The 15568-nt window shown below is 35.7% G+C and overlaps 1 protein-coding gene across 1 annotated transcript in view; it reads right to left on the bottom strand.

Moving 5' to 3' along the window:
- Positions 1 to 15568, bottom strand: part of PHC3 (polyhomeotic homolog 3) — an 82514-nt gene that overhangs the window by 9630 nt on the left and 57316 nt on the right. Inside the window, 3 exon segments of the mRNA XM_049629612.1 lie at positions 4444 to 4675; positions 4767 to 4899; positions 8476 to 8590. Of these exon segments, the coding sequence (XP_049485569.1) occupies positions 4444 to 4675; positions 4767 to 4899; positions 8476 to 8590 (480 nt within the window).

Here is a 15568-nt window from a genome sequence, read left to right as displayed (position 1 = left end):
TCAATGTAAACCAGGTGCTTCAGCAGGTAACAATGCTAACATCTACTTGAACCTCAAACGTTTTTATTATCTACCAAAGTCTGCACAGCCAGGCTACTCAATAAACTTCCCCACGAAGGGTAAGGAAACAACCAGGGAAGGTAATGAGTTAAGGAACCAAGAAAGGAGAGAATGCAGTAATGTGGAAGCTTCCTTATAAGAGTGAAATTATAAAAAATGAATTTAAGAATAAAAACTAACAGCTTAAAATCTGTTTTATTCAAATCAACATTCTAAGAGAAAACACAAAGATAATGAAAACTAGAAATGGTTATATTACACCCCTGGATAGCACAACTCTGCTGAAATGATTATCCTGTCTATTGCAAATGTGTCATCCTCTTGTTTATAGAAGATAATGATGTCATCCCTAGAACCCCAGCACCATGCTCAAAGCATTGTTAGGGGCTAAATACATACTTTTTTGTATAAGTGAAGGACTGGATGAGTGAATAAACAAACAATGAACGAAAACAGAATCTGCCACGGAGGAGCTATTTGTAATAGTAATAATACACTTCTTTCTGTATTTAGCTGTATGGCCTTCTCTTGGTTATTTCTTTTCTGTTTCATATATAGCAGCCAGTTTTTTAACTTCTCTATTTTAATTTCTCAGACTTAAAAAAACTGACCTTTCAAAAGTACCCTATGCAGACTGTTACAGCTTTGCCATTTACCATATAAAAGAAATTATACAGTTAAAATGGGATTACTCACCATAGAAAGCTCCCTTTCTTTTCCCAGAGGTAGCTCTCAAAACTGGGCAGACAAAACTGACTAATCTTGCATCTAGTTGTGACTTCATCCTTCTTTTTATGAAAGAACTAATGTTCTTCTCTCTTCAGTCTTACTTACAAGAACACAGGAAAAGAAAAGAGAGAGAAAGATAGGGCAGGACTTACTTAGAGTCAGAAAACAGGAGCAATGAGAAGTAATGAGGACTGTAAGAGCTACGTTTGGGAATAGAAACAAGGAGTTTTTCATGAGGAAATGTATAGCATGTTTTTGTTCCTCTGTATTGTGAGATCCCTCTTCAAATGTCTTCTGGTACTAAGTAAACGTATTAGCAAAATAATAAAGAACAAAAAATGTTTTGGGAAACCACATGATTGAGTAGGAATGCATTATCTTCAGAATTTTGGATCGATAACTCTCTTAAGCCAACCACAACTAAGGGTAGTTATACTATACATTAGTATAGAAATGAAAAAATAAATTACTTTAAAAAGAAAAAGTGGGGGTGGGGAGGCAGAAGCAAATACTCTTCCAGAAACCCATTAAAGAAAAGTGAATTTTCAAAAAATTTTTAGACGCTCAAGGTATTGAGTTTCTGACACTAGAATCTACTTCTGTAAAATGGCTGGTGCCCCAGGGACTCCTACCAAACATATCCTACCTGCAGCAACCAGTCACCTTGTTGGGTTTATGTCACCAGAAGCAGCTATCAAGATGGGCATCGGCCTCTACAAAAGGACATGAGTCACAACTAGACTTTGCAATGTCCAGTCACTTTTTCAGCTAAACCCAAAATGGAAGCACTCTACACAAAATTTCAGGCTGGTGAAACAGATCACTTGCCACAATGTAAACAAGTCCCAATATTAGTATTATGAAAACCAATAATCATATATTTTTAGATAATTCCTACTTTATATGCCTACAGAAAAAGTGAATCTACTACATATTCACAAATCGATAAATACCAAATAAACTGATGTTTGCATTGTAACAAGAGTTAAGAGAACTGCAGTTAGTTGAAAACAAGAATCGTTCCTCTAGAGAACTTCTGAATACACAAAACTTGAGAAGAAAATAATTTTTCACTGTGGTAACAGCTCTGAGATTGGGTATAAAGCATACCAGCTCTAACATGGTCTCACCAGGATGGTTCACAAGATGATATTACACGAAGAGAAGAGCAAACTCTAGAAGTAAATATAAGTGCCCTGAATAAAGAGGGAAGTCTATCTCAACTGGAAAGAATGAAAATATAAGAGATTACAAAATTTATAAGCTCGTTCCTTCTATGAGAAAAGTTTGAAAGTAGACTTCTTGGTGGAGGGTGGAACACAGTCCTGAATGAGCTTGAAAGAGGCTTCAAACAAGTTTACAAAGGCCAAAGGAGTACACAGAAATGAAGACAAAAGCATTTTCTGATAGAAGATTTTCTTTAAGTCACAGACATTAATTACTCAGAGAAACTTTGTGAAAGAAGATAGAACTGATCACACAGATAATCTTGTTATTTAGCCTGTCAAAGCAGTTTGGAAATAGTCCCATTTAATCAGTAAAAGGAAAGCAGAGTTACATTAAGCAGACTTACACAGTACCAAGCAATTCTAAATTATAAAGCAGTTTCCCTTTAATGATATGTAATATTCTTTGAATAACTGGCAAAATTGTGTCTCAATGAACTCAGTAAGACAAGCATCTCAAGCTATAAGCAATATTTTTTTTCAACTGAAGAAGCAAGAATGAGACAAGAATTTAGCCTTTGTTCTAAAAAAAAAAAAAAAAAGCATATGAAATGCTAGAAGAATCAGATATCTATTAATTGTTCATTATTTGACCAACTACTTTCCTCAGGTTATGAACGAACCCTCCTTTCCCAAAGGAAATAGTTTCCCCCAAATGAGAAATCAGGCTAACAGTTCACACGCCCCATGTGGAGACTACTTCTGAAGAGGACAGAATCGAAGTCAAGCCCCAGGGGATCAGTAAAGATTCCAGTGTTAATTCTCATGATATCTAGACTGGCCTAAAAACTAAAATTTATTTCAGTCCTCATATATTAAAACCACAACCAGTGAAGACTCACCATCCTCTAACATACCAGTTTTAAAGCAGATTCAAAACCTCTATGGTCAGCGCTTAACTCACACCTAAGTTTTCTTAGGTGTGTGCTTCAAAATCTTCTATGAAAAATGTATCCTCTCTTTAAAACAATTGCAATCTTTCTTTAAAAGTGAGTATAACTTGTTTAATTAAAAAAAGACTTATTTAGCATTTCTAAAACAAGGTACTGAAAAATAATAAAATGGGGCGCCTGGATGGCTCAAGTCAATTAAGCAACCGGGTCTTGCTTTCGGCTCAGGTCATGATCTCATGGTTTGAGTTCAAGCCCCACACTGGGCTCTGTGCTGACAGTGTAGAGCCTGCTTGGGATTCTCTTTCCCTCTCTCCCTGCCCCACACCCCACTCTCTCTCCATCAAAATAAATGCATAAACCTTAAAAAAAGAAAAAACAATAAAATGTCACAGAATTCTGTATATAAGGTAAAATGACAGGTTTTTTTTAAAGTAGTACTAGTTCTGAATATACTTTCTTCACTCAGCACATTAACTGTAGGTTTGCTTCTGAGATAGTGGTTACCTTCATAGATTAATCAGCAAAAGTAGCTGGATTAATTTTACTAAGTCTGTAGACAAGTTCAAAGGGAATATACTTTTCTGGAAAGCTTGTGTCAAGAGAAACAGCATGATTCACAATAAAATCAAAATGGAGCAAACATTTAAAAAATCTCCTTGTTTTCCATATTCATAATGGAATGAATAAGATTTGCTGATTTTAAAAAAATATACTCTTAATATATATAATCATTGTGGGTCTCATCATGAGCAATGCTGCAATTATCTTTAGTAACCAGCCCCTTGGAGAAAGTAGATATAAAAGACTGTTGCATTAAAAAAAGATAAAGAACATAAAGAATTAAGCTGATGGAAAGAGTACCAAAATGAGAGAGCAGAAAAAACATAAATAAGAAAGTTACCCTCAATATTGGAATGGAATATCATAAATGAATTTTAGTTGTCTACTTAAAAAATCAAATTCCAGAAGTGTTCTTGATGTCTACTTATTGAAAAGAATCAAGGAATGCAGCTTCCTTTAAAAGAACCAGCTTGATTTTTTTAAAAAGAAACCAAAATGTTATATTCTAAAAGGTCTTGATTAGCTTTCAAAAATGCAAAAAGAAAAAAAATATATATATAGTCTCTCTTATTTTATTTAAAAAAGGTTAAATTAGGAAATAAAGAGGAAATGGAATAGAAAAATAGAAGAGCAGAAGGGAAGAAGTGTCTGACTCAATCTCTCTACTGACCTCTCGAGAGAAATCAGACTGAAGAGAAGAGAGCACCTTTAATATCTTCACCGGCTGAGGTGTCACAGCAGAAGCAGGACTAGTCAGTTTTTATCGACTTGGGGGGTATGAGAAAATACCCAGTTGTGCTGAGGGAATAAGCAAGAGGAAACAGATCACATTTCAATAGCAAATGCCATTTAATTAACACATATACATAGTACTTCTCTAGCCCTTTAGTGCAATAGGTGTGGATGGATCTAACATCATTCCTGTGTGTGAATGCACAAGAAAAATATTAAGGCCAAAGTGGTGAATTACATACCAGGCAAAGAATGGATGAAGGCCCAGACATCATCAACTGTCCATATAGATGGCTCTGTTTGTGCAACTGGTAGCAAATCACTGTTCTCAGGCATTTTCCTAATTCTCACATCCCGGAGCTCACGTTCTCTTTCCCGCTCACTCTGCCTGCGCAGGCGTGTTGTCATAGCAGATGGAACAGAATCTTCATGAGAAGCCAAGTCTTCTTCTGCAGATGGATAAGTAATTGGAAGCTGGAAAATGTAGTACAAGTAAAATACAGCATTGCACTTTCCTTACATTTCTGAAAAGGGTATTGTACATTGAAGCAAGGTTTCTACAGACCTGCCTAAGGATATGTTCTCTTGCTGCCCCATCAGGGCCACTTGGACGACGGCCACGATGCCCAAGACTCTGATTATCAGGCTTACGATTCCAACGACTAAGTGCAAATTTTTTAGAACAGCTAACATTGTACCTAAGAAATTCAAGTAAGAAAAAATATTAAATGATATATGGAACACTCCATTTAGTATTTAATTATGACTTTAAAGTGCACTTGTGAATCAGTAAGTGCCAGATACTTCATTAAAGACTGTGATACCTCAGAAAGTAAACCATAGTAGTGTCCAATGGATTTACTTATGGTGACAGTCAAAAAATGGTCTCTGTATATATCATAATATAGCTCTCAATACATTATTGGATACCAATAGGTATTGATATTTTCTCCTAATAACAGCATGATATAGAGGATAACCAATTTACTGCAAAATAATTCAAGGCTCCAGGAAAAAAGAAGTTTGATTGTGTAGATGTTCAAACTATTTTCCTAAGTAATTGTTTCTGAAGAGAGATTAATATAGTAAGAAAGGTTAGTATAGTAGAGAGGGGGAAATCTCAAATGGCTAGTAAAAGATTTTTCAAATAATACTGAAATCAAAGAGTGAAAACCTAAAGTTGAGATTTTGAAGTTGCACAAATTCATCATAGTTCTCACTATTTAGGAAATTCAAATACACATAATTCTTTAAAACTGGCTGGAAGATTATTTTCATTTTATCAAAATAGACTAATGTTTTTTTAATATAAGACATGATGACAGTTTAAAAAAAGTCCTGTGCGTGTTTATTGGGTTTCAAGGCCCTAGAACAGGGCTGGTAAACTTTTTCTACAAAGGACCAGACGGTAAATATTTTTGGCTTTGTAGACAATACAAGACTGTCACAACTACTGAACACTGTAACTGTAATATGAAAGCAGCCATCAGCCATGAACAATAATGAATGAGCATGGCTGTGTTCCAATAAGATTTTATTTAGAGTAAAATTTGAGTTTCACATAGTTTTCATGTGTCGTGAAATATTATTTTTATTTTTTTTCCAACCCCCTAAAAATTTAAAAACAATCCTTAGCTCAGGGGCCATCCAAAAACAGGATACACAGATGACTTGGCCTGGGAACAGTTTGCCAACCCCTTCCCTAGAAAGAAGAGCAAGGGATGCCCAGGGTGGCTCAGTCAGTTAAGCATCCAACTCTTGAGATTGGCTCAGGTCATGATCTCACAGTTTGTGAGATGGAGCCCCGCACTGGGCTCTGTGCTGACAGTGAAGAGCCTGCTTGGGATTATCTCTCTTCTCTCTGCCCCTCCACTCTCTCACGTTCTCACTCTCTCAAAATAAATAAACTTAAAAAAAAAAAAAAGCAGAAGAGAATCTAAGAAACAAATTTCGGAAAAGCTAAAGAAAGGCTAAGAAAAATACATACAGTTCCTCTTTTTTTATACATCCAAAACTGCTACTGTAGGGGCACCTGAGTGGCTCAGTTGGTTAAGCATCTGACTTCAGCCCACGTCATGACCTCACGGTTCATGAGTTCATGCTCTACATCGGGCTCTTTGCTGTCTGCACAGAGCCTGCCTTGGATCCTCTGTCCCTGCCACCTCACTGTCTTAAAAATATTTTTTAAAAAAACTGCACTGTAACTTCATATTGTCAAGACTCTTCCTCTAAGATTTCTCAGGAAAATGACAAGAATAAATCCCAATTAACTTTGCTATTGATAACTATCCTAGGACCAATATACAGATACCAAAGTGTATTTTCCTCACCTATGTTTTATGAAGATATCAGGAGGTGGAAGTAAGGGGTACCATGAAAATGAATAAGCTATTTTTTCCCTAAAAATATATATATATTTAAAAATGTGTTCACAGGGCACCTGGGTGGCTCGTTTGGTTAAGTGTCTGACTCTTGATTTCAGCTCAGGTCATGATCTCAGGGTCCCTTGGATCAAGCCCAGGGCAGAGTCTGCTTGGGATTTTCTCTCTTCCTCTCTCTCTGACCCTCCCCAACTCACACATTCACTCTCTCCTAAATAAACTTAAAAAACAAAAAGTGTCCTGATGGCCACTTCATGTTACCCTAAAACAATTCAACAAGCTCAGCTGTGTTCATTATGCTGATCTGTGGGCTCAGCGCTGTAGGTTTCTGATTTCCATTCATAGCAATTTCCATTCACAAACCTTCCTTCCTCCAAGACTAGAGACCAGAGAAGAGAGACTAACCTTACACTCGCTATTTAGTCCCTAAATATTTAAATCTCCAAGGCAGACATGTAAATAGCAGCATTTCTTCCCTGACCTAATTTATCCTCTCCTTTTTGCTCTGTCTGCATTTCTCTTATGTTAAGATCCCTAACCTTCTAAAGAAATTCACCTACGTAGAATAACTTGATAACTCAGTAATCATCTCTGGGAGGAGTGATGGTAGCATTAAATGTTCTGAAATAACTTCTAAATAATCAAGACCTTTAAAATATTATGAAAGGCTGCCCTTTTTCCTCAAAGTTGTTAATCACTTAGAACCAGAGAGCCACTAGTCTTTCTTATGGAAAACTCCCAAGTTTAAACAGGAGTTATAGAACTTGCTTAGGGCTATCAATAACGTGAGATAATATGTGAATAAAAAATTGACATGAGAAACCAAATGAAGCCATTTTTGGTGGAAAATACTTCTATTACTTACTTAAGTTTTACTAAGTATATTTAAGTGGCACCATACTAAATAGTATGTTCAAGCAAGAAAATCCCTAGATGTAAACAATTAAGATCTTATATTCTTTGAGAGAATCATCACTTCCTGGAACAGAGAACAAATTTCAAAATAATCTGTACATACACCTCACCTCTAGTGGTGAATACTTATATTAGGATTTATTATCAGCATCAGGGTTTTTTTTTTTTTTTATGTAAACTAAATCTGTGACAAGGGTAACGAAGATCCTAAACATTTCTTTTGTTATTAGTACTGTTTACCTATAGTATTACTACTGAAAATAGAGATTTAGAAAAGACATATTTTGCTGATAATGTAACAATGTGGAGAAATTGTGCTACAGCTGTCCCACTTAAAAAGCTAAAATAAATAGGATATAATTAAAACGAATTAAAACAAAAACAAAAAAAAGTAAATCCTGAGGTGCCTGGGTGGCTCAGTGCGTCGAGTGTCTGACTCCTGATTTTGGCTCAAGTCACAATCCCAGGGTCGTGGGATTGAGCCCCACATTGGGCTGTGCACTGAGAGTGGAGCCTGCTTGAGATTCTCTCTCTCCCTCTGCCTCTCTCCCCTCCCCAGGCTCTCTAATAAAATTAAAATTAAATTAATAAAATAAAATAAACAAAAAACAAAGTAAATTTTGGTATTTTAATACTGACCAACAACCAGGTGATAAAAGAAATACTGTTTTGATACCTTAAGGATTAGTAGTCTGTCTGTTCACAGGAGAGATTCTCCTAAGCATATTCTTAACATGAGATTGCTACTTCAGTATCAGAATATGCTGTAAAACTCACTGTAAATGTTATGAATATGTAATTTTCACAGAACAAAATTTAATAACTAAATATCAAAGTAGCTCCAGATAATGCCTATTTGATATTCTTCCTCTATATTACAATATCTAGTTTTGGCCACCGGTAAACTCTACAAGTTTTTTGGTTTTGTTACAGTAGTTGTTGGTTTATGCTTTAGGAAAGTCAAGAGAATAGAAATACCTTTTGGCACAGGACATAGTACAGAATCGTTTTGACCGAAGAAATTCATTAGCATATCCCATCTTCCCACAGAATTCACACTTGAGCAACTCACTGTCCATTTCTTCTAATGTCTCTAAAAAAGAAGGAAACAAAGGAAAAAAACTTCCAAAAATTTAGTTGTGGCAAATTTTAAGCCTCTACTTTGGTTGGATGCAGCTAGTTCAGTCCCTCCAGGAAACTTAAAGGAATGGTCTTTTAACTTTTCAATCCACAGTCACTTTGGCAAGGAAAATACTACAAAAGCAACTGCATCCATCAATTCCCTCTTGCTCCTCTATAAAAACTTGATGGAATTTTCTCTATATAAGTAAGCAATGCATTTTTAAAGGTTCATTCTGCTAAGACTCCAACATACCTAAAATGTGCAAGTAACTTTATTGAGCAGTGTTACAAGAAGTGAAGATGAGTAAGTAACCTTCAGGAGGAACACTTTCAAAAAGCACTGTATAGGCTATGAATTTTGGTTCCCTGTGCTATGAAGATATATAGCAGAGAACACTTCATTGTAACTGGAGACGAGGATGCCTTCAAAGAGGAGCTAAAATTTTAATATACTTGATGTCAGAGGAGCATATAAGATAATTAACCTTTTCAAAGATCTGCAATATATAACAGAAAATATAAAGATATAGATACCTAATTATAAAATAGTCCCTTTTATATGTATCGTATAAAAATAAAAATAATTTATATTAATCTTAAAAATCACAAATAATTTTGTCATTTCTAACCTCTGCTCCTTCTTGTCAGAGCACTATTAAGTTAGAATATCCTTCCCCCCCCCCCCCATATCCATAGTTTTCTTCAAGCCATAGCACTAGACCCAAGGAAACCTCCTACCTAAATCCTCCAGTATTCAGCAGCAAGCAATTTAATTTTCATCGCCCACAGCTTTCTCATCTGTAAAATGGGGTTTATAATACTTTTCCCAAAGAACTGCAATGACGACAGTAGGCATAAAAAAGAGGCAGTTCCATTTCCTATTTTCCACATAAGAATTAAGAGTACCAAGACCTGTAATAAGTACTTAAGAACTAAAAACCGTTAACATTCTTAAACCCACCATATTCTACCATGTTCTTGCGTCACCATAATTCCTACGCCACGTTATGTAAAATACACGAAACACACTTTACTAATTAAAGCTTTTAGCTATGAGTTCCATGTGTGCTTTTCTATGGTACTCATTTAACCAAAGGCTTATTAAGATAAAGAGACTCTGAAATGTAGGCATGGATGACATGTTCTCAGGAAGTTTAGGCAGTCTATCCTAGTGTTCTTGGAGAAGCAATGGCAAAGTGCTAAAGCAACATAAGACGGCTACAGCTACTAAAAACATACTCTGAAATATCTGAAGTTCCAGGGAACATCCAAATACATCATCATGACTGATCAAATCATGAACTAGCAAGAGGTCATTTTAAAAAATTTTTCAGGACTATCTTCATAAGTAAAACTCATCCGCTGAGTAGCAATGAAGAAGAAATGGTCTCAAAAGAAGTAAAACTAAAATTACTCCTTCCAATGACCTAGAAATGCCTTTTACACAACTGTGGCTCAACAACACATTCCTGGGACCTGATGTCACAACTTCCAGTATTGTTTTCACTTTGTCATGCTTGAAACCTGAACTGACTTTGAAAAGCCTATACAGGAGACAGAACCTCTCAGTCACCTACCACTGACACCAATCTGGCCCTAAAGAGTCTGGTCATCAAGTTGTTCCACTTCCAGACTACACTGAAAGCTTTGTTTAAAAAGTTTCTATTAATTAATGTCGCAATATACAACATGTGATAATAGGCTAGAATACCTTATAAAGAAGAAGAAACGTTTTGGGTCCAAACAGGTATGGTCTAAGGGCTAACAACCTAACAAAAAATGAACATCAGCTTTATTTCTCATAATGAAGAGAGGAACATTAACAGATTCAAAAATCTGTTCCTCGGGGCGCCTGGGTGGCTCAGTCGGTTGAGCATCTGACTTTGGCTCAGGTCATGATCTCACAGTCCGTGAGTTCAAGCCCCGCATTGGGCTCTGTGCTGACAGCTAGAGCCTGGAGCCTGCTTCGGATTCTGGGTCTCTCTCTCTCTCTCTGCTCCTCCCCTGCTCATGCTCTGTCTCTGTCTCAAAAATAAATAAAAACATTTAAAAAAAAATTAAAAAAAAATCTGTTCCAATGTTTGTCAGAATTTTAACAAATTTGGTAATGTTAACAAGGCTACTTTTCTACATTGGTGAATAAAAAATTACAGAGCCAAAAGAGTTCAAAAACTGTTGCTTCAGCTAATAAAGATAGGAGTCTATGGCACAGATAGCTGGTAATTCTCCCCCTTCCATTCTTCACTTTTCTCCTACAGCCACAAATCCTAATTTGTAACAAGACATAGGGTCTCTGAAAACAAAAACTACAGTTTCTGCCCAAGGTGTGGCCATTCATGACGTGTGATGCCCTTTCCCCCAACTCACTCTTTAGAATGTGAAAATGAAGATTAACTATCTTAGAAATGAAAGCAACATTCTAGGGATGACAGAGCCCTAACACACTGGCAGCTTAGATGCCAGAATAATCCTTACACTAAGTTTTATTCTACTGAATTAAACTGTATATACTACTAAAAGCCACTAAATAAATGACCTCACCATTTCACCCTATAGTACTTCCCATAAACAGTGAAGTACACAGTAATAGAAACACTTTATAAAATTACCTTGGGAAATTAAATGAAATATTTAAAAATTTGGCATATTCTATGTAAATATCTCTACTGTGAAACAGATTCGTCTTTTTCATGGACTACATTTACCTTATAACACTGTGCAAATTTAAAAGTACAATGTGTTACATTTATATATGATGATTGCTATTATAGCAATATTTAGCACCTCCATCACCCTGTTATCCTTCCTGTTTAGTGGTTGGAATACTTCAGTTTTAGTCTCCAAGCAATTATATTATGCATTAGATCTCTATGGTTTATTTACTACTTATCCTTGCTCAGATTAATCATCTTTAAATCTTTCTTTGCCTTACTCTGGTAACTTACCCTGTTAAACTACCCTTTGCCTTATCCTCCATAAATCCTTTCCTTTCTCTTCTCAACATAACTACAAGTATCAATTACATGCCAAACCTACATTCATCCTACAGATGACCAGCAGTTTCCAAAAACCCTCTTTGCATGTTACCTGCCTAAAAATCTTCAGTAACCATCCTCTTGAAAAGATAACTCCTAACTACTTGGTCAAATATCCAAGATGCTCTACAATCTGATTCTGCCAGTCTTACTTCTCATTACTTCTCTAACCCAACAGTCTACTTTTTGCTGCCCCCTTATGAAGTTACTGCACATCCTTTGTACATTTATTCATGGTTCCAACTTAAAAGGTTCTTCCTGTTCATTAACTTAAATCTGTGTTTTATCATCCCAGGTCAAATCCCATCTTTACAGAAAACTTACCAAACTGTCAATAATCTCCACCAGGTTTGTTGTTGCTGTTGTTTTCCATCAGCATAATCTTTAATCCCATCACCTAGTTCTCCCACTTCCCCTCTGGTAACCATCAGTTTGTTCTTGATAGTTAAGACTCTGTTTCTTGGGGTTTGTGTCCTTTTTCCTTTGCTCATTTGTTTTGTTTCTTAAATTCCACATGTAAGTGAGATCTTATGTTATCTTTGTCTGATTTATTTCACTTAGCGTGATACTCTCTAGCTCTATCCCTGTTGTTGCAAATGGCAAAATTTCATTCTTTTTTATGGCTGGATAATATTCCATTGTATGTAAATACCACATTTTCTTTATATATTCATCTATCACTAGACACTTGGGCTGCTTCCAGTGCTGGTTATTATAAATAATGCTGCAGTAAACATAGGTGTGCATGTATCCCTTTGGATTAGCGTTTTTGTATTTTGGGGGGAAATACCCAATACTGCGATTATTGGAATGGAGAGTAGTTCTATTTTTAATTTTTTGAGGAACCTCCATAGTGTTTTCCACAGTGGCTGTACCAGTTTGCATTCTTTTCAAGTGTTCTATAGAAACAACCATAAAACAAGTAACAAAGTGTCAATAAACACATATCAGTAATTACTTTGAATGTAAATGGACTAAATGCTCCAATCAAAAGACACAGGGTGACAGGGTGGATAAAAAAGCAAGACCCATCTATATGCTGCCTATAAGCGACTCATTTCAGACCAAAAGACAACTGTAGATTGAAAAGGAGGGGATGGAGAAACATTTATCATGCAAATGGATGTCAAAGGAAATCTAGGATAGCAATACTTACATCAGACAAAATAGACTTTAAAACAAAGACTGTAAGAAGAGACAAAGGACACTATATAATAATAAAGGGGACAATCCAACAAGAGGGTATAACAGAGGATATAACAATTGTAAATATTTATGCACCCAATGTCAAAGCACCCAAATTCGTAAAATAGTTAATAACAAATACAAAGGATATCATCGACAGTAATAAAATAATAGTAGCAGACTTTAACACCCCATTTACACGGATGAACAGATCATCCAAACAGAAAATCAACAAGGAAACAGTGACTTTGAATGACACACTGTACCAGATGGATTTAACAGACATATTCAGAACATTCCATCAACCAGGTTTTTTTTTAATTGAAGTATAATTGACAAATTAGTTTCAGGTACACAAGATAGTCATTCAGCAATTATATGCATTATGAAATACTTGCTACAAATGTGTAACAATACTACTATATTCCCTATACTGTACTTTTCAGCCACGTGACTTAATTATTTTATGACTGGAAGTCTGTACCTTTTAATCTCCTGCACTAATTTCACCCATCCTCCCATCCTCTATCCTTTGGCAACCACCAGTTTGTTCTCCATATTTATAAGTCTGTTTCTTTCTGTGGTTGTTATTTGTTTTTTTATTTTTTAATTTTTATTTTTTTAGAGAGAAAGAGAGCAGGGAGAGGAGGGAGGGAGGGGAGAGAGAGAGAGACAGAGTGAGCGAGCATGCGAATCTTAAGCAGGCTCCATGCTTAGCACAGAGCCTGATGTGGAGCCCGATCCCACAACAACCCTGGGACCATGACCTAAGCTGAGGTCAAGAGCCAGACGCTCAACCAACTGAGCCACACAGGCTCCCCTGCTTGTTTTATCTTTTAGAATTCACATATAAGCGAAATCAGATTGTCTGGTATATTTCATTTAGCGTAACACCCTATAGGTCCATCCATGTTGTCACAAATAGCAAAATTCCATTCTTTTTTATGGCTGAGTAATATTCCATTGTGATATATACTACATATTTATTCATTCACCTATTGATGGACACGGGCTGCTTCCACATCTTGGGTACTATAAATAATGATGCAGTAAATACAGGGGTGCATATATCTTTTTAAATTAATGTTTTCATTTTCTTTGGGTAAATACCCAAAAGTGGAATTACTGGATCATATGCTATGTCTTTTTTTAGTTTTCTGAGGAACCATCATACTATTCTCCATAGTGATCGCATCAATTTACATTCCCACCAACCATACACGAGGGTTCCCTTTTCTCTACATCCTCACCAACACTTCTTATCTTTTTGATACTAGCCATTCTGACTTGTGTGAGATGATACCTCATTGTGGTTATAAAAGCACAATGTGGTTTATCTCAACTAGTTTTAAAACTTATTTTAAAGTCCCAAGTTCATACTGTCTATATACTTCATTTAAAACTTACTATATGTTACTCCTTAGTTATCTTACATTCATCAGTTCCTACTGGGTCAAAAGCTCCTCTCAGGTTCTAGCACAGTCTAACATATGCTGTATGTCTATTATATTATAAGCCATGAATATATGGCATATGCTATGAAGCTTCCTAAACAGTTTTCCATTTTTCTCCAATGTGTACACACAAGATAGCACATTATATGTGCTTTTTAGTTTAGAATGTTCATATATACACTTATTGTAGCTATAGGCCAAAAAAAAAAAAAAAAAAAAATCCCTGTACATTCATCTTTACTATTCTTCAGCTCAAATGAAACATTTTCTCAGAATAGTATGTATAACTAAAGTATTCAGGAATTAAGTGAAATTAAATTCATAACAAAAGGTAAAATGTAGACATTGTTGGATTCTGATTTGAAAAATAACTATAAAAGGATATTTATACAATTTATATAATTGAGGAAATCTCAATATGAATCAGGTACTAGATGACCGCAAAGAATTACTATTAATATTGTTTCATGTGACACAGCATTATAGTTATTATATGAGAAAATGTATGCATTTTCATTTATTTAAAATCTTTTTTTTTTTTAAACTTAGTGGGTTTTTCCTTAATGTTTGTTTTTGAGAGGGGGGAGGGGCAGACAGAGGGAGACAGAGGAGCTGAAGCAGGCTCTATGCTGACAGCAGGGAGCCCAACACAGGGCTCAAATTCACGAACTGAACTGTGAGATCATCACCTGATTGACGTCAGACACTTAACTGCCTGAGCCACCCAGATGCCCCGTATATATTTTTAGAAATGCGCAATGAAATGAGGACTTTTTTTTTTTTTTAACAGAAAGGAGGAAGGAAGAAAAGAAGAGAAAAAGAAAAGTGACAGAAAGGAAGAAGGGGGAAACGGAGGGAGGAAAACAAAAGAGATGGATGAAACTAGCGTGGCAAAAATAATGTTTGAAATCGGGTAACAGTGTTGAGTCTGGGAGAGGATTCATTATACAATTCTAATTTGTGTAGGTTTGAAATTTCTCGTTGTTAACATTTTTTTAAGTAAAAGAAACCAAACTGATCTCAATATAAGTTAGCAGTAAAACCAAATTTGATACTATCATACTCTTCCCTGTTCAAATAAAAAATAAACCAGGGATGAATATATTGCAATAGTTCATAAGGTAGTAACAATGACACAGGTGCCTTCCTTTTAATAATCAGGCAAACTGTGGGCAAAGATAATTATATATTTTGTTTACCAGCATGCTATTTTGTTTAATTTAGCAAAGTACAGGCACACAGTACATGCTCAATAAACATGTGAAAATTAATTTC

Source organism: Panthera uncia, chromosome C2 (assembly GCF_023721935.1).
Source record: "Panthera uncia isolate 11264 chromosome C2, Puncia_PCG_1.0, whole genome shotgun sequence".
In the NCBI taxonomy this organism is placed as follows: domain Eukaryota; kingdom Metazoa; phylum Chordata; class Mammalia; order Carnivora; family Felidae; genus Panthera; species Panthera uncia.
Note: the sequence above shows the minus strand (reverse complement) of the source record. Positions and strands in the feature narration are given on the sequence as shown.